Source organism: Stegodyphus dumicola, chromosome 8, assembly GCF_044657685.1.
Source record: "Stegodyphus dumicola isolate Sdum_Otavi_A_Nest chromosome 8, ASM4465768v1".
In the NCBI taxonomy this organism is placed as follows: Eukaryota; Metazoa; Arthropoda; class Arachnida; order Araneae; family Eresidae; genus Stegodyphus; species Stegodyphus dumicola.
In genome coordinates, this window is record NC_140775.1 from 127,943,061 (window position 1) to 127,964,115 (window position 21,055).

The 21,055-nt window shown below is 30.7% G+C and overlaps 1 protein-coding gene across 1 annotated transcript in view; it reads left to right on the forward strand.

Annotated features, from left to right (window-relative positions):
- Positions 1-21,055, forward strand: part of LOC118199597 (vacuolar ATPase assembly protein VMA12) — a 66,796-nt gene that overhangs the window by 10,574 nt on the left and 35,167 nt on the right. Inside the window, exon 3 of the mRNA XM_085822394.1 lies at positions 1,291-1,411. Within this exon, the coding sequence (XP_085678520.1) occupies positions 1,291-1,411 (121 nt within the window). The remainder of the gene's footprint in view (positions 1-1,290; positions 1,412-21,055) is intronic.

Here is a 21,055-nt window from a genome sequence, read left to right on the forward strand (position 1 = left end):
GAGTAACAACTATTCCCGGAAATATTTGGCCTGACTAGAATTGCCGGTTTGGCTTTAACTTATAACTCGAGTAAAGACGAAACACTTTCATATTTACGTATTTTTATCAATTATTGATCATTGAACGGGAGTTGGTTTGTTCCCCTTGAAAAGTCAACTAATTTCCGATCAATGACAATAATTACATGTTTTAATTTTTACTTTTACAATTGTAATATTATTCTTCGTGATGATTTAACTCCAGTCCCCGTTAAAACATTATTAACATTTTGCTTTCAAATTACTTCAAAACATCTTTCAAAATATAACTTACCAGTATGGATGCACACTTTTAAAATAATTCTACTTTAATTAAACTTAGGAGATAATATAATCAATTAATCAATACTGTTTAGGAAATAAATTATTATATATATATATATATTTGGATTACTATCAGAAATGTGTTTTAACCCCTATTTTTAAAGAAGAAATTCTGTTTCTTTATCTAAACAATCTTCACTGTGTTAAGTTCCATCGGGATAAGGTTCCAAGCCATACCTTTAATTCTACTGATATATTTTTTGAAAAATGAGAAATGAAACCGGAATTGAAGCTGTTCCCTTGAATTGCATTTCACCTAAGTCCCATGATGTATCTCCTATGGATTACTATGCATTTGGACTTTTAAAACAAGCTCTTAAAAGCGGCATCCCAAAACATTAGATGGACTCTGTAAGATTGTGAAGGAGGACTGAACTAAAATCAACCTTGATGTTTAACTTAAAGGACTTTTATCTTGGAAATAAATATATAATATGATAGTTCAACAAAAGATCTATCGGATTGAACATTTTAGAAAATAAAATTCTAAGGTTTGTTTATATATAAATCTTTGCAAAATCATTACAAAAAGGTGTGAACAACCCTCTGTATATGGGAAAGTTGTATGATTTTATAGATATGCATTTATACCATCTAGTTAAAATAAATAATGTTCTGTATAAACATATTTTTAACAAAGCACATTTTTAACAAATTCATATCTACATGATATCACTTTATGAAGTTTCGTGTATTTTGTAATACTCATTCAGAAGTCAAACAACAAAAATCAGCGTTATGTTTTCAAATTTTCACAGTCACATTTGCTGTGAAAATTTGAAAATGTAACGCTGATTTTTGTTGTTTGACTTCTGAATTAGTATTTGTTTGGTGTGTTATTGTGTATTAATGATTTTGTAATGCTAGAATATTTAAATGTTGACCGAATTTAGAATTCTTATTTTATTTATTTATTTATTTTTATAGAATCCTGAATTAGAAGAGAGAATTCAGAAATTGAAAGCAGAACAAGCCAATGAAGAATACAAATCAATGGTAAAAGGTCTTTTTCCCCAACAGCAGAACAAAATTCCTTTATCTGAAGAGGGTTTGTAAATGTTGCTAATTATATATTTACAGTAATTTTGCATTAGAACAAACTGTTGAAAGGAATATTTGGTACTTTCTAATATTCACATCTATAGTTTCAACATATAGTGCAATGTGTTTTTAATGTATTTTTAGTATGCATGCAACAGTAGCTAACTCATGCATGTGTGTACCAAATACATATTTGGCTACCAAATATGTATTTGGCTACACATAGATTTACACTTGAAGCATTATTTTGCTGAACTGTTAACACTAGCTGTAGAAATTAAATTGTCAAGTATATAGATTTTTTTCTCCCTTGTAAAATTTCTATTTCTTAGAAAATGTCTCTTTATTATCATGTATGAACAAAATATTACTTATGAGCCCTAAAAATAACCAAACAAAACTAAAAAATAGCCAAAAAAACAATTACCAATGACTGCATATAAAAATGAGTACATATTATTGTATAATTTTCACCAATTACCAACCTTATGGGCTAAGGTAGTCAGAAAATACCGAACACTTTAATGAAATGAAGTATTTTGACAATGCTGCTTTATATCAGTGAAATGAAATATGACTCTAAAACTTGTGCATAACAGTGTTTAAAGTAAAATAGATTTTTGATGTTATGAACTGTTATTCTTAAAGTAAAAATTCACAATTTGATTCATTTCTCTTAACTTTTTCTTAATGTGAGGTTAAAGGTAGTAAGTTTGTTTGTTACTGCTTGGAAAAAAAACTCAGTAGTTTTTTTAATGAGGAAGATTTGCATTTAATTTAAGATCAAAATTTATTGTTGAATATTGTACTATATGATAAGAGAACTCTAATGTAGTATTTTGATTACACTACAAATTACTTTTCTGTCTTTGAAAATAAGTTAGCTAAATGAAATGAAGTTGACTTATGCTTTGAGCCAAAAGTAAATGCAGTTTATTCAAAAATATAAAAAAAAAATATACAAACCCAAATAGGTATAAATTTGTCAAAATTGTAGTTATGAAAATTGGTTCTAGTTATGTAGAAAGCAACGTGTAAGTACATAAAAATGTCATGTGGATTAATACTGGGAAAATGTTTCTGTATGCCTGATATTTTTCTATAACTACCACTTTGAAATATACTGTTATAAGATAGAACTGACTGTGTCTTTTGTAAGACAGTTATCAGTAAATTAACTCGAATTATCATCATTAGTTTATACTGTAATGCTGCGTTTAGAAAACATTTTATTAAATATTTGAGAGGAATGTCAATTTACCATGTTAAATACTGTGTTCAATATAATATAAGTAATTAACCCTCTGAGCGTCATGACCGGGTTTAGGCGGTCAAGACGGCCTACCTCGAAAGCGTTACGGACGCTTCTAGGCGGTCACTGGAAAAGTGTTCGAAAGCGTTACTGACGGTTCTAGGCGGTCAGTGGTGAAGACCTCGAAAGCGTTATGACCGCCTTAAAGCAGCCATGCAGATGTCTCCTGCCCCCCTTATTTCTGGAACCCTGGAGATCTCTAAATGACAGTTCTTAGTAGGAGGCAAAGAGGGTTGCTCTTTTTCGTTTTAGACCGATATGTTTAATCGCCAAGAAAACGCTTGAGCATGTAGTGGTTTATAAAAACAAACAAACGTGGACATTCTTCACGAAATAAAAAAGTAGCATGTAAGCATGTTTTTTCAATACTCTCTTTAAACAGATAACATTTTCATAAAATATCTTTTAGTTTTTAAATTGAATGTTCAGAAATATGCGAAATGCTCTTGAATTCAATTAAAAAATAGCATTAGGAAATATTTAAACAAATTTACTTTTGGATATATAGATACATAATTAAAATCGACAAGTTATAAATTTTAATTATTCGAGCGAAACGAAGCGCATTTAATTACTGCATTTAATTTAATACTGCATTTAATATGAATTATATATAATTACATGTAAAGAATAACATAATTAAGGAATAATTCAAATAAAAATTAGCCATCAACAGTAATTTATAATAAGCGTATTTTGAACGGGTTTATGAAGCATAATCTAATTTGATAGTAAAAATAATAATGGCGAATTATTTATTCATTTTGGAACAATATTCATGGCTTATACTGGTTTGATGAAGTTCTGTTCAAATTCATTTCAAATATTCCAAATCTTTTTATGTACATTGATTTCAATGCGATTTTTATTAGAAAAACATTCAATGAGTTTGATTTTCTTACATAATTGTAATTGCATTGTTCAACGCAAAATAACTACAAGCATAAAGGCAAAGATGTGTTAAAATTTCTGCATTTTGCTATATAAATTATTAAAATAACCAACCTACAGCCTAACAACTGTCCGAAATATAACCCGCAACTTTTCTAAAAGTAACAAATTTCAGTTAAAAAAACCGCAGTAAATAAATAAAACGAAATACTATTAAGAAAAGAAGCACGAAAATTTATTTTTTTATATTTGTTTTTAGTTCAAAGGGGCAATTTGCCCTGAAGGACTTTTAATTTCGCTTTGGCATTTTTCATTGAAAACTATAAACGGCGAATCACTTTTCAAATTGTTGCCACTAAATATTATCGCTCTGTATTATACTTAAAGAAATTAAATATTGAAGAATCTGCATGAATGTACGCATGTTTCTCGCATTGTGATAAAACAACGGTACCTAGAGCTATCAAAATTTAAATAACGTAATCTTGCATACAATATGGGCATGTGGAAGCCCTAATTTGAATTTGAAATTTGTTTTATTATCGATTTCATATTTTATAACACTTCAACGAATTTTTGATTAAAAAACTATACGATTTCAAAGCGAGTAATGTCAACACTGTACGAAAAAAATCCTATTTTTATCTCCAGCGCGAGAGACTCTAAGATACGGTCATTTTAAAATAATTTTGAGATATTGCTGTTGAACTGAACTTTATGGTTTGAGTACGTAGAACATGATATTTAATGAGGTAACACACAAAACGTTAAAAACGCTCCTTTGGACGTAGTTTAAAATCTGAAACCTTTCATATTTTTATTTATTAGTCCAAAGGGACGTATTAGTATTTAAAACAATAGTCCGTGAGAGATTATTGTTTTAAATACTAATACAGTTTTCGTTTTTGCGATTTTGCGTTGAATCACTAGAAACGGCGAATCACTTTTCAGACTGTTGCCACCAAATGTTATTAGTCCCGCATTACATTTGAAATAATTAAATAATGAAAATCTGCGTAAATGTATGCAAAATTCTCGTATTGTGATAAAAAAAAAGGTTTGAAAAAAGGCCATCCAAGTTTGAATGACGTAATCCTCCTACGAATATGGGCATGTGGAAGACCAAATTTGAAATTTGGAATTTGTTTTATTATCTATTTCATATTTCGTGAAACTTTAACGAATTTTTGAGCAACAATCTCAAAGATTTCAAACCAAGCAATAGCAACACTCTACGGGGGTGGAAACCTTTTTATCTCTAGCGCGCGGAATTGTGTACCGGATATTCTAAATATATGCTCATTTTAAAATTATCGACATTGCTATTGAACTGAATTTTATGGTGTAAGGGCAAAGAACATTGTATTTAATAAATAAAGGTAGCACACAAAACGTTAAAGAAATGTCCTTTTCGACGTTTTTTTTTTTTTTTTTTTTTTTTTTTTATTGTTTTTTGAATGTATGTTGTTGGCGAATGACGCACTAGTCGTGTATAATCTGAATATATAATAATTATTTGTGCTATTTTTTATTTGAAATGCATAGAATTCTCTAAAATAGTAGCATTCTTAGATTGAATATTGTCTAAGCAGGTGCAATGATATTTTAACTTCATTACCATATCAAATACATTTTCTTTTTAATTTAAAAACTTCGGTCTGAAGCACCTTTTTGAATCATAGTATGAGTTTTAATAAAATTTGTAGTAGTCCGAATTTTTAAAAGTATTTAGAATTACTGAAATAAAAAAACCTAACCTTTTTAGAATTTCTTTATCAAAGTATTACATCTTAGGCCAGCAAGACTTGATTAGTAAAATCTGGGAAAGGATCTATGATTGTTTAGTAAGAAGTAAAAAAAAAGTATTCTAGGTCTAAGCAGTAAAAAAAAAGCTTGTCCCTCTATAGAAAATTGTTACGTATGTTAGAAAAGATTTTGCAAGAAATTAATATTTTAGCTTAAACATGATTTTTTTTAAATTTAGTCTCTTGTTTTGGAGATAGTGTTCAAGCATTTTACCATAATTTTATTTTCACATGTGCAGAATTTTTATATTCTTTATTGATTGCTGTATTTTTAACTTCCATAGCATAAATTAAAGAAATACACATAACAACTTCAGCCATAAACAGATGACTTAAGAGAAATTTGTTTTGACATATTATGTGAAAGACTAAATAAATATTAAATGCTTTTGCATTTATGTTACATGACAGTAATTTGAAAACAATAACTGTAGATGCGCAAAAATCCTGTACTTATAACCTTCTGCATTTTTAAAGAAAGTACAAAATAGTTCAGAATAGCAGATGGCTTTCAGATCATTCAGTAATGTCGTCGTAAGTATATTCTCTTCACGTTTCGGAAGAACTGCAGTAGTTCAGATTTGTCGTAAAAGACTAATTACACCCCTGGGGATTGGCGTACTTAGGGAACGGAAAAACAAGCTTTGAAACATACTCATACAAAAGTCCTACCTTTTCTTCGACAGATAAATGACAGATGTGATATTTGAACACATGCTTTCAATCAGTTGTTTCCTTCTAACAAAGCGTCTTGCGCGGCTAGCAGGATCCTAGCAAAGTCTTGTAATAGTCTCTTGTTTTAAATATGCTGTGTTCGAACTCAGACTCAAAGACGGGCATTTAAAGATTTTATTAATGCTTTTTTTTACATTCGACGATTCAACATTTGTTTACAAAATAAACACATAAATAAACTTGCATAGCAGATCAAAATTATGTTGCTGTGGAAATGTTTCATCAACAGTTATTAGTAGTTATAACAGCATAACTAAATAAGCCCATTTCGAAATATGGATGATATTGCATTCATTATTTTTAATCTGAAACAATATCATGTTGTTATTACTAGATAAAATGGCTTAAAATAAGCTGACACATTATAAGAAAATTTTTTTAAATGAAAATTGGATTCACTTTCTTTCACATAATTTATGACCAGTTTTTCCAAAATATTTTAAAGCTTACTTTACTACATAATAGAAATGTCTCCACGTTCGTTGTTTTTAGTTAGTTAGCAATTTTAATTGGAGCTGTTATATAAGAAGACTATTTATCGTTGTTGTTGTGTTACAGTATTTATTTTATTCTATAATGCAAATTTTGATCAATTGGTTAATTTTATAATGTATAGAGGAACTTCAAAAAGAAAAAAAGTAATTTCCACCGTTATAATATGTCCTTAAATGGTTCCCCCAATAAAAACATAGTTAACTAAGTAGTATACTACATTATATTAATTAATTTACTAACCAAATAGCAAAAACATTTCAAATTCGAAATCCATCTTTTTACTAAGTACTTTTTGCAAAGTAACAAAAATTCTAATCCCTTTGCTGTTTAAATTAATGATAAACAAAAAATGTTGTTGTTTTTTTTTTTTTTACCATGAAATGCTAATTTTATGTTATTTGATAAAAACTGGGAAGTGCAAAATCAAAATCTGGCGAAATACATATATTTATGAATGAACACAGCACACAAACATTTCTTCACCCTAAGCACGAACACAAATAATATTTTAAACAGCTTAAAATGAATCCAATTTCAAGGTATTTAATTTGTGATAGATAATGACAGCTGAAAACATTTTCCAATATTACAAGATAAAATGAGGGTATTTCTCACATAGTTTCACAAATAAACTCACAAAATAAAGAACGCTTTTTTAAATTTTTAATTTGCAGTATGTTAGATGCTTTATTGAAGAATTTGCAATAATATCGTTCTGATTTTTATTTTATCCAAGATTGCCATTATTTTTTCCTGATGAGCAACTTGCTAATTATTAGTCCAATGTAGAGTCCTCCTTCTGTTTTCTCATAAAATCGACTTTGTAAATTTAGAGTTTAATTTAGCAAAACGTTTTCCACCTAAGTGGTAAAATGTCTTCGTAAATGATTCCCTAAAGAAATCTGCCTTGTATTTATGTTGCATTTAGGGATATTTTCAAAAACATACGCTGCTGATTGTTATTTTTAATAGGTGAACAAAAGAAATATTTTTTTAAGAAAGAATATAACTTAACTGCAGCGCTATATCTTATTCCTAGATAGCGAAGCTTGATTACAAACTCAATTTTTAAAATACATTTAATTATCTGTATGCTTTAAAAAATGCCTTGTCTGGTAATTGTAAATGCATAAATCACTTGTTTTTTAAAACTAAGTGATTCACTCTAAGTTGAATAATTACAAATAGCATAATGTGAACGATTAATGAAGCTAGAACCGCCAGTTTATTCTTATGTAATTAATAAAAATTTCATTGTTTCAGCATCCTAGTATCTTTCTTCTTCCATACTAAAGCTCACATTTAAGCTTTAGAAAATAATCATATTTCTTTCAATTACCATCCCTCAGTGGAAACTGATGAATAATAGTTTTCATGCATAACAAAGGTGTTTTACTGGGTATTCGGATAGAAAAAAAAAATTCTCGAATAATCTGAGTTGTTAATATATTTTTGGATAACATCCTGAGAGGAATTCATTAATAATAATAAAGCCATGAAACAGGTAAACTCAAAACGTCCTTGGAAGTATCAAAATCATGATCGATTCAGTTATTTAAATAACGCAAAGCTGCGAGGGCTCCATGCCTATGAGGAAGGATGCCTTCGCAGAGGACATTCTGAGAGAAACTAGCATATTATACAGGGGGAAAACCAAAAGAACCAACCATGCAGCCAGTCAGTTCGCTTGTGATCGAACCCAAAACAGGTCAAACTGCCAGTATTCAGAGGTGTATCTTAACCACTGATGAGGCTTGGATCACAATCATGAATCTTCAAACTTATTCATCTAGACGTGCTGTCAATTTACCTTACAAGGGCAGCCCCCCCCTCGAAAAAAAAGATCATTCCTTATATTCTCCTCCCTTAAGGACCGGGATTCGAACCACAGATCTTCCAATTTTACTAGCTGGATCTGCTACTACTTGCACCACCACAGGACGCAAGGTAAACCAGTAAGTCTTTATAAATGTACTAGCACGACAGCATTAATTATATGAATTGTTGGGCATTTTAACTTCAAAAATTAGATAGAATAGTATTTGAAAATGAATATTATGTTCAATTATTTTTAATTTTGTTTGTAAACTGATCGTTGCCTTTCCAATTCAAAAAAATTTCGAATCATATCTAGATGCTAGATATATCATTAAAACATTTACTTGATTTGGCCACCCACTTACCTTACACGTTGACCATTTAAATAGAGCACTACCAATTGGCACATTCGCATCTCTTTCTCGGAAACAAATATACCTCTGTAGTAGATTAATGTATAGGTAGCAGACATTCTGTCACTGTCAGCCGAGCGATAAAGTCACAAAATAGTCGCAGAATACCGAGTTCTGACTTAAGTTCGATTCTAGGAGAACGGGCTGGCTGCATGGGCGTTTTCATAGTTTTCCGCATATATAACATATATACGAGCAGTTTTTTTAAAAAATCCTGGGGCCCACCAGCGGCCGAGCGGTAAAGTCGGTGAACAACACTGGTAGTTTGGTCCGAGGTTTGAATCCCGCAAACGGGCTGGCTGCGTGGCTGTTTCCGTGGTTTTCACCATGTGTAATGTGTATACGAGCCAGTTTCCCTTAGAAAGTCCTCCACGAAGCCATCCCTCCCCTTAGGCAGACAGCCCTCGAGGCTTTGCCGTAATTAAATAACCTAACCTTTAAAAAGTTCTCCACGAAGAGACCCTCCTCTTAGGCAGACAGCTCTAGCATGCTTTGATGTAGTCAAATAAGCCAAAACATTCTGTTGGCGAAAAAGCAAGATTGCATTTATCGTGAATAATTTCTAATGCAAAAGTTATACTTGTTACTAAGGAAAGAATTTATTTTTGTGTAAAATTCAGATTGCCTGAATTTTAACAATTCTCAGAAACGAAACACAAATAACAAGAAACTAAAAAAATATTTATAATTAATTAGGATATATAAACGATGTAATCATTAAGCATATTTTTAGTAAGAAAGAATATTTTGTAATAAATAAATAAAAAATATATTTAATATTAAAGAATCCTCTATATATCTCTACAAAGTATAAAAATTACAAATATTTTTGAAGGTGCATGTGTATATGTACCTGATAAAAAGATTTACATTGTTTATTATTCTAGCGATATTTTTAACCAGATGCATATTTTCCGTGAGGCATTTTCCGGAGATTTTTTTCACCGATATACATTTTCAGGATATTTTCTTGGCATTCGTTTTACTCAAGTGGTTAGATTAAAGTGTTATTTTGTATGCTGTGAAACCTAACTAGAATTTATTTTCATTCCATAGTTGCTTCACATAAATTTTCGATTTCATGTAATATTCAGTTTCATAATGGCATTTTGAGATTTACTATACTTTTCAGTTTTTTTTTTATTAAATGTCGTCTACAACTACTTTCAATAAAATACTGATATATAACAGGGAAATATAACATACACGCGCACTCATGCTCACAAACATACATCACCATATGTATACACAGTGTTTTGTTCTGTGTGTTTACATATATATATATATAGTTTACATACAAAACCGTTTTAATAATTCCTACGAAAAATGTGATAAATTTTCACGAAATAAACTGCTTGCATTTTCTATAGTTTAACATATATGAAGATTTTAAAGTCTGAATTTAAATAATGATATTGTGTTTATATGTACTGTAATTACTGATGAAAGGATGTTTCTGAATTTAAAGCCAGGGTAGCTTAAATTACTAACAGACGGCAAATACACAACTTGAAATCAGTCTTTGGAAAAAGCAATAAATTTAGAATTTACGTCAGCTCCATTTCTTGTCATAGTTAACAAAAGGAACAAACTGAGAAAGATCAGAATTATAGATTGTCCTTGCACAAAGGTAATGGTCTCCCATACAAAGTAGAAAATGTACAAAGGCAGGGCTAAAGGGCTGCCTCATCAGCTCCTCGCCGCTGAAACCGGAAGAAGAGAGTGATGACGTAGATGGGTTCGCTTGCTGCTTTGAAAGAGTGCCTTATACCACCTTCGGTTTCATGAGTATTTGCTTGAAAATCAAAAGTTTTTGAACAACTGTTCGGTAAATAATATGAGGAAGAGATTTTATCTAATGAAATTACAATGTGTATGGATATATAGCTGACCTAGTAATGTAGCTATGGTCGATTTAATTAAACTATAGTACGCGTAAAATATAAGCCTTAAACTAATATTTAAAGTCGAATAGACATTAAATATGGTTAATTTTTTTCTACAATATTTTTTTAAATGTATGTAAATAGTAACTTATCGATAAAAAACATTTACAAATTTCTATATTTACGAATAATTCTTTTTGAGTTAAAATATCACAAGTTGGATTATAGAAATATCAAATAAAATTATGCAAACGTATTTTCAGAATATGTTCTTACAAACTCATCTGATTAAAAGCTAATGAATGCTAACAACAAATTTCATAATATATTAAATCCAAACAAAGTTATTTGTATTTCGGTATATATGGTTAAAACATAAATTTTCATTTTCCTTAATTTTCCATTTTCTCGATTAATTTTTAGGCCCGAAAGGGATGTTATTATGCCCGAATGGGATATTAGTCTCGATACGGCATTTTGAGTTTAATAACTGTAAATGGCGTATGCGTTTCAAATTGTTGCCACCAAACATTATCACACTGTATTATATTTAAAGAAATTAAATAATGAAGAATCTGCATGAATGTATACATGTTTCTCGAACTGTGAAAAAACAACTGTACATAGAGCCACCAAATTTTGAATAACATAATCCTCCACCTGAACATGGCCACCTGGAAGCTCGAATTTTGAATATCGTATTTGTTTTATTATCTATTTCATATTTTGTAAAAAGTTTAATGAATTTTTAAATAACAAGCTCAACGATCACAAAGCAAGCAGTAGCAACACTGTACGGAGTAAACCATTTTTATCTCCAGCGCGCGAGACTGTCTGTCGGAAATTTTAAAGAAAAATGTTTTTAAATATTTTGAGATTTTGCTGTTGAATCGAATTTTATGTGTAGGAGGCGAAAAGAAAGGGATGTTTGATAAATAAAGTAAACATCAAAACGTTAATAATAAAAAGGCAAAAAAAATTTGTAAAGCCAACTCAGTAAGAAAACTGAACATTGATATGATGAACTGATTAAATACTGGACCCCCACCTTTGCACTTAAACCATAAAATTCAATTCAACAGAAATATCGCAAAAGGGTTTTAAAAATGAGCATCTCTTTAGAATTTCCGATTCAGATTCTCACGCGCTGGAGATAATTTTTTTTTGGGGGGGGGGATACAGTGTTGCCACTGCTCGCATGGAAATCGTTGAGTTTGTTAATCAAAAATTCATCAAAGTGTTACAAAATATGAAATCGATAATAAACAAATTCCAAATTAGGGCTTACAGATGCCCATATTCGGTGGAGGATTACGTTATTCAAAATGTGATGTCTCTAGGTACTGTCATTTTATCACAATGTGAGAAACATGCATACATTCATGCAAATTCTTCATTATTTAATTTCTTTAAATATAATGCAGGGCTGGCAATAATTTGAAAAGTGATACCGCGTTTATAGTGATTCAACGCAGAATACCAAAACGAAATTAATAGCCCTTTGGGCTTAAAATAATAATAATAATAAAAATAAAAACAGAAAATGTATGCTTGCTATGCTGCCATTCTTTCGTCTACTGAAGATTTCTGTACGGAAATTGTTGAAATATCACGTTTGTTTGTTTCGTATTATGGTACGCATTACCGCAGGTAGCAACGGCACAGGGTTCCATTTTTTTCAATAATTTCCTGTTACAAACACTAATTCATTTAAAAAATATCCTCAGATATAATTTTCAATTCAAAGAAACCTCTTTCAAAGAAATAAGAAGTAAAGATTTAAGCTTTCGCACTGTGAAGCTCTGGTCAGTAGACGAGGCGACGAACCCAGCGACGTCACACTGCTTCCCAACTGGGTTTGTGTCGGCATCGTTCCCCCTCAAACGGATGACCTAGCCCTTCTTTTTCTTTAGCCCTGGTACAAAGGTGGTAAGCTTTTAGTTCAGTACCCCCTGGAGGTATATTTACGTTGAAGTCAACTTGAAGATTCCGCTATTAGGTGTTTTCTTTGAAATGGGTAATATCTTTTTCAGCACATAACCAGAAATAAGAGTTTATGTTTTCATTACTTAATCTTCAAAGCTGTATAATTTGGAGCATCTGCTCGGAAAATTGTTAACTTATTTTTCATCATTTATGAAAAGAATACACACCTGCGTAAATGTCTTGGAGAAATAATATCGTTAACAATTTTGCTACAAAGAATTTTTTTTTTTTTTTGGTTTCTATTAACATCTCGATAATGCACGTAGTATCTAAATACTTGCATTGTAACTATTATATAGTTAATTACAAGGAAATTGCGTTGTAACTCAAACTGTAAAATTCAGTTCAACAGCAATATCTCAAATTACATATCTTTAGAATTTCCGATACAGAGCCTCGCGCTGGAGATAATTTTTCCCCCGTACAGTGTTGCTATTGCTCGCTTTAAAATAGTTTCGTTTTTTTAATCAAAAATTTGTTGAAGGGTTACAAAATCTGAAATCGATAATAAAATAAATTTCAAATTCAAATTAGGGCTTCCACGTGCCCATATTCTATGGAAAATTATGTTATTCAAATTTGGGTGGATCTAGGTACCGTTGTTTTATCACAATGCGTGAAACATACGTACATTTATTGAGATTCTTCATTATTTAGTTTCTTTAAATATAAGACAGAGCGATAATACATGGTGGCAACGATTTCAAAAGTGATTCAGCCTCTTAGCAAAATGCCAAAACGAAATTAATAGTCCTTCAGAGCCAACCTGCACTTTTGGACTTTAAAAAAAAAAAAAAAAAACGACCGAATGATGTAAAATGCACAATTTAAGGGAAATTTCCTTGCGTGACAAGGTATTCCAGATTACCTCAGCTTAAAGGTAATAATTTTATCAGATTTTAAATAATGAGAAAAGGGAATTTAGACTCCCAGGTATATGATATACCGATGAGACAAATAATATGTACGTATGTCCAATCTGTAACAGAACTGCTATAGGCAACTATTAAGTTGCATTATACATAAAGTTTTGCTTAATTTAATAACATATATAGTGAGACATCAGATAAATAAACAGCTAATGAGCAATATATCGAACAACTAAGCAGTGAAGAAAATCACGTCGTATCATATGCTCCTTTTTTAGAAGGCGGCTGAAAAACCGGCAAAAATATTTTGTAATTACATTAAAATTGCATAATTGAAACGGCGATAACCGAAGAATCGAATTATCGCAGTTAATTTTATATACAGTTTTAATTTAGCTGTATTAAAATTTTTAATACTTATAAATTTCATTACATTATAAGGTATTTCTCCCGCCTTCGTGGTGTGGTGGTCTGCACGCTCAGCGCATAATTGAGAGGTCCGGGGTTCGATTCCCGGCAAAGGCGTTGCATATTTTTCATCACTCCTGCTTTCCAAAAATTACCTAATTTCTCTACAGTGGCGCCCGAACTAAAAGGGTGTTGGATGATGATTCTCCTTCCCCTGGATTAGGTGACCTAAAAACCCAGTTGCCAAATCCCACCTTCTTGGTATGCCTTCGTGGTGTGGTAGTCTGCACGCTCAGCGCATAATTGAAAGGTCCATGGTTCGCTTCCCGGCATTGCTTATTTTTCATTTTTGCTGCTTCCAAAATACCTAATGTCTCTAGAACGTAAAAAATAACAAAATTGTGTTTATGATTTCTCATTCATGAATAAGTTTTTTGATAAAATTATTCAAGCTAATTTGTTTTAAGTGCATTCTGCACTCTGATTTATCCCAGTTTGGAAAGTGTGTCTAGAAGCAAAATATTGTTTGCATTTTATTCTCCTTCGAAAAAAGTTTCAACACTTCAAATGTATTTACTGCCTTTTTTTATGTCATACTTTCTCTGTGTATGTATATCGTACTTCCTCGGTCCTACTTTTATATCGCACTTTATCGGAAGCTCATTTGATTTAACTGTAAGCGATGAAAAATACGAAGGTTATCTGCCTAAAGAGCGTAATGCTTTCGTGAAGGATTCTGTAAGGAAACCTACCTCACATTTGTACTCCCTATGGAGAAATCCACAAATGCAACCAGGCATTTGCCATGATTCTGGCCCAGGTCGAAAACTCAAATTCTTTGGGCTTATCCAATCGGCCATCAGAAGGCCCAGTTTTATAGAAAATTACTTGAATCAAGTCATTGAGAATTTAGTAATTTGTTGTTACATAATATCTGCTAAATAACTTAAAGATGACATAGATTTAAAATTCTAACATAGTACAGCGGTAATATCTCTGAACACTAGTACTTCGAGCCAGTGTCTAGTTCTGGCGAACAGGCTGACTCCATGGAGGCTTTCATGGTTTTCCTTATGTGTTGACGTCAGTGCCAACCAGTTTTCCTTAAGCAGTTCTCCACGAAAGCATGCCTTCATTAGGCAGATAATACTTACGAATACTTGTTTTGCCGCAATCAAATAAATAAAACTAAACCTAAAACACTTATGTGTTTTTGCCACCTTTTAAAGGACGTTTTACACACAACATCCTCCTGTAACAGCAATGAGATAATTTTACTTGATCGCATATTTCATATTGATATATTTTACCCGTTCCAATATTCAAAAGGATAATTATAACACTATTTTGGCTGATTATAGAGTTAGAAATAGATTATAGAACAGATGGACATAGATGATAGAACTCGATCTTTACACAGAGCTTGTATCATTAATACATTGTAGTTGAACTGACTGCTTATATTATATACAGGTAGATAACATAAATTTAACCAAATTAAAATAACATACCAAATTTATGAGTAAAAACATTACTTTAGAATGAATATTACACAAATATTTTTCAGAAAAACAATTTAAGGTGGAAATATTGTGCGATATGCATTCTAAAACAATATTTTCCTCCTTAAATTGTATTTCTGAAAACCGTAACTGGTTTTATATGTAATATTTTATAAAAGGATTTAAAGAAAATTTAATCAGTTATTCTTTAAAATTTCAACTTTCCTTGAAAAGAAAATGTATTTAATGTGTTTCTTCTCAAGGTATGCTATTTAGATTATTTCTTGACTTCCTTGTAGAATATTTACAAACAAATAAAGCTGATACATTTGAGATCATTTGATATTCAAACCATATATTTATTTATTTTGAAACATCTTAAAAAATCTGATGCGGACACCACATGACTTCCTTGTACGACAAATAAATGAAACACAATTTTTGCTAAACTTCATTTAAACCTATTTCGTTTGAAAATGAGATATGATCTTCCATTTCAAAATGCCCCTTTGGCACTGCCGAAAGCAATAAAAAAGGGAGGTGCACAATTAGATGTTATACAGATGCCCCATGCAGAAACTTTCAACATTCTACGGTTAACCGTTTTTGAGTTATGCGATATACATGCATACATACGTACAGACATACGTTGCGCTAAAACTAGTCATAAGTCCCAAACATAAAATTTCAACATTTTATGTTAAGTTATGCGTCATACGTACGTGTAAACGTCATGATGGAATTATTCAAAATGGAAATTTCCTTTGAAATAGGAAAATCGAAATGTTTCGCGATTACAATACTTTATTTATTTCTCACAAGTCAAAACGGTGTCATCAATAACTAACTACTAATAAATTTATGATGCAATCTAAAGAATCATTTAAATCTAACACTTTAAACTGGAATAAACTTATAATATTTGAAAATTAAATATAAACATAATACTAAAATAAGTTGCGAATAATTTGTATTCGAAAAATTGGAACACGAGAGAAACAAATTCTCACAAATTCCCTTTGCATATTAAAAAGTATTTCCTCAGAAAATAAGGATAAAAAAAATGCAAGATTAATTTTTCACCATTATCGAAGCAATTCCTTAAAGAAACTGAAAATTTAAAGCATTTTACGTAGTTTCTCTTACTGATGTATATTGACTAACTTTCTGTATTCGGCACACATCTTGATTTAAGGTACGAGTAATATATAGCATATGTGTTAGTGTGCAAATTATAAAGTAGCCAAACAGGGGATAAAATACTATTTTAGCAACCAGTCTCGTGACGAAGATACCATAGGGAGAAAAACTAATTTCACTCGCTAAATTCAACAGAGGGGAGAATTAGCTTAATTATATCCACATGGTAAGGGGGGCCCGCTTTTGAAGCAGTTTGAGTAAAAATGCTTGCCGCTTTTGCGACAGTCCTGGTAAGAAAACACGATTATTTTTACGTCGTTTTCTGAAAAAACCCGTAACGCTCGGGGGGTTAAAACAATTTCTACCAAACAAACAAAACTATATAAATACACTTTCTGAATTTTGTTAGAAAATCGTGCTAATAGAATCAGGTTTTGTTACAGATATCATAGATACTGAAAGATTATAAGTACAGATATCAGTATTGACTATTGAGCGTGTTATTGCAAGATATGAATATAGTGTATTTTTGAGCTTTGAAAAGGAGGAATGTTAGAAAACTGCATTTATATTGCTAAAAAAATATACTTTGCGATATAAAAAAACACATATATGTGTTTTATATGTCAAGTCAGTTTGAGGATCATGATAGGAATGTTTTCAGTTTTCATATAAGTCAAAGAATCAATTTCTGAGAGAAAGTTTTGACCTGACTATAACGTTATCATGACACAAATTTCTACATTTAAAAAATTTTAGGGCACTTTTCTGCATATCCATTTTTCCAGATTTTTATTATAATTGATTGATTATTTCATACATTTAATTTTATCTTTGCTAGAATTATATGAAAAGTATTCTGTAAAATAGTTTTGTTTTTATGTCTGAATAACAATTTCTACATGCAAATTATACAATTGATGGTCGCTATACTGCCTGGTGTAGAAAATCTTCAATTAATAAAAATATGTTAAATCCATTTTTGTTTTAAGCCTCTTGTTAGAGCATGCTATTTCTTTAGGATATCAAGGATCATTATAATGAGCATCATATTGAAATGATGTTTATACTATCTGGAAACTATAAGGAAATGTTGGACATTTCCAACAGTCATTTTGTTAAGTGTTATACATGCTATCAAGTTGCTTCAAAATGTTTTTATACATTTTTTCCAAAAATAAAAACCATTGATTTTTTCCAACAAGTTAGAAATTTCTTCAGTGTATGTGAAGTGTTGATTTTGATAAATTTACCTTTCAGAGCAGGAGTTTTCAGAATTGAAGTACTAGAACAATAAGCATTATACATCGAAAGAAAAACTGTGCATGTGCTATGTAATGATGTATTAAAATGTCATTCACTTAAATAAAATTGTTAATCTCAGGTTTTGATAACAGTGCAATAATTTGATTGGTTTATAAATGTAAGTATGTACCAGGTTAAAAAATACTATATGATACTTATGCAGTTATATGTTAGGCTTTTATATTACTGCTCCATGCCTGATGGATGTTTTTTAGAAATACATATTCTCATCTATAAAATTTTTACAATGTTGTCAATTTAAATTCTCAACCATGAAATTTAATTTTATCATGACTGCTCAAGAATCTGTACTTTTCCTATTGTTTGATAAAATTACCTAACTTGGAATAAATTGAATGAAAATTCTTTTTATTCACTGTCCTAATTATCAGTAGAACAAAAGATCTTCATGTATGTCAGTATGTGCCATATATTCTGGCACATATAGCATGCACTTTTAATACAAAAAAATAGATCGAAATTTACGGATGTGCATTATTTGCCAGATATAAAAAAGTGATAGATTTAAAAATAAGGAAAAGATGAGCGTACAAAAATTTGATTTCTACGTGTACCTAAATACTGTTACTGGTGATTATTCTAGGGCCCAGTTCGCAACACTTTCTTCTAGGATAGGCCATTCTGTTCCTTCTTTCCGAAAAGCACATTCATTTCTTTGCCATATTAATTATTGTGATATAAATTTTTTCAGTACTCTTCTGTTATCGGGACCGGATTCAGATATGTATGTATGGATGCACATTTGAATGTATATATGTGTATGTGTACATTCACATATATATGTGCATATATATATATATATATATATATATGCACATATATACATGTATATATGAGTACATACATCCATACAAACATGTATACATATCTACATATCTGAATTTAGTTCTGATAACAGAAGAGTACCTTTTTTTCCATTAACATGTAGAGCTTTCACCAATGCTAAACATACTTGCTGCAGCAGGATTTCCGTTTTCGTGTGCAAATTGAATGAATTTGCATTTGAAACCAGCACTATGTTTGTTTCATTTAGCAGGAGCAATATTTACTGCTAAAAAGAACCCTATATCAACTGCATTTCAGCTAAAGCAAATGCAATTTATTAAAGTCTTCAATGAACACGTCGAAGTCACGTCTTCAAATGAATACAGAAAGAGAAAACATTGATTCCTAATTCCATGAATTATTCGGGTCTTAAGTACATTTGCATCACAAATTACTTCCCCCTTTTCTTGAAATCATAGAATAACATTTTTGTGCACAGCTGCATTGAATAAAACCCACCCTCTTTGCGGAATTATTTATTTCCTGAAGCATTTTCCACACACACATATTGTTTCCTTTATCGTTTATTAGTTCAGTATACCATTGTTAAAAAGCATGGGAAAAATCTTTGTATGAATGACCTCAAAAGATAACATCATTGCACATTTATGAATATACCTAAAAATTAAAAACATTTAGTGTGAAATTACAGGTGTGCATTATGCGCCAGTATGCGTTGTACACTGGAATATATGGTAATTGTCCATTTTTGATAAAGTTATAACTTTTTCAATATCATCTATTTATTTCCTGTGTATCTCTGCAATGATTACTCTGACAGCAGTGTATTTTAAGGCCCGTCCACACGACTACGCTCGAAACGTAGTTGACGAACGCGCTTTTACGTTACCAGCAAAAAAGCGTCCAAACGAGTACGCTTGTGAAGAGTGCATTTAACCAATAGAATTTTTTTGCACAAAAATCACATGGCACTTTAATAAAGTTTCAACAGAGCTGTGTCTTGTTGTGCTTCTATATGTTTGTGGCAAGTTGCCCGAACCAGATGATTTTTTTATAGCTGAAACTTTACTTCATTAAGCAGAGGCAAAACCACAAAAAAATGACGAGAATGGTTCTGAAAGATTTATTTAGAGCAACCTGTTCAAAGAGATTTTTTTTTTTCTTTACTGCCTCGTTTGCAAAAGGAATATCTAGAATTATTAAATTCCTACTATTATTCGTACTATTCCTACTCCACTCTCCGTATATCTTGTTCAAATTTTCAGTCGTTAATAAAATACTTTTTTTTTTTCATCCACTCAAGTTCAAATACAATTTTTAAACTTGTAATGAATGACACTTGATGTTAATACAGCTTTTTCACATATTAAAATTTTTAATTTTAAAAAATTCTGTTTGTATTTTTAATTTTTTTTTTTTTAATTTTTCTTTGTGGACCTAAGTAGTAATTGATTTAATTTTTTTGTATATTACTTATTTTTTAATTACTTCAGGATGAGTATCGACCAATTAGACAGATTTGCAAATTCTATATTGTATGAAAATTAGGATTTATAAAATTGGTTTGAAATACAGTATATAAAGAAAATTAAATTACTTAATTCTCTTAATTCTCTTTATATACACCATCCATCATATAATAAAACCAACTTCATATTTTTCAAAATCCCCCTCCCTTGGTCTTTTGTTTTTCTTTTTATTTATTTTTGAATTTAAAATGAATTTCAAACTTTGGGCAGTTTATGAGAAATTATGTGCATGATAAAATATGCAATAAAGTAAAAGTAAAGAGATAATTTATACAGTCAAAAGTCATTAATTCGGACACCCATAATCCGGACCTCAAAGCCACAAACTTTCTGCGCATGCGTCGCATTGACGTAAGACCTGTACGGCTGCGAATATGCACGTGCGCATGCGCATAATATGTTTATACATGCGCGTTTAATGTATAACAGACGGTATAAGCTAAGCTAAAATTATCTAAATCAGTTAATGTTGCAGATTGCATTGTTCCTTAATCTTCGAATTGAATCTGGCTTATTATTTTTTGCAGACTGTTAGAGCAATTTTATAAAAGTAAGCTTGAACTTTCGATTACGTCAAATAGAATTTCCGATATATGTTTACTAATATATAAAGGATCTACAAAGCAAAAGTATGTTTCGAAGTCCATTAAACAAAAAGTTTAATTGCTGCAAAAAATTTATAAAGGTTTGTTTCTCTAACCATTCCGAAACACCTGTTTATTAATTTCACGCTGCTCTGCGGCGGGGGGA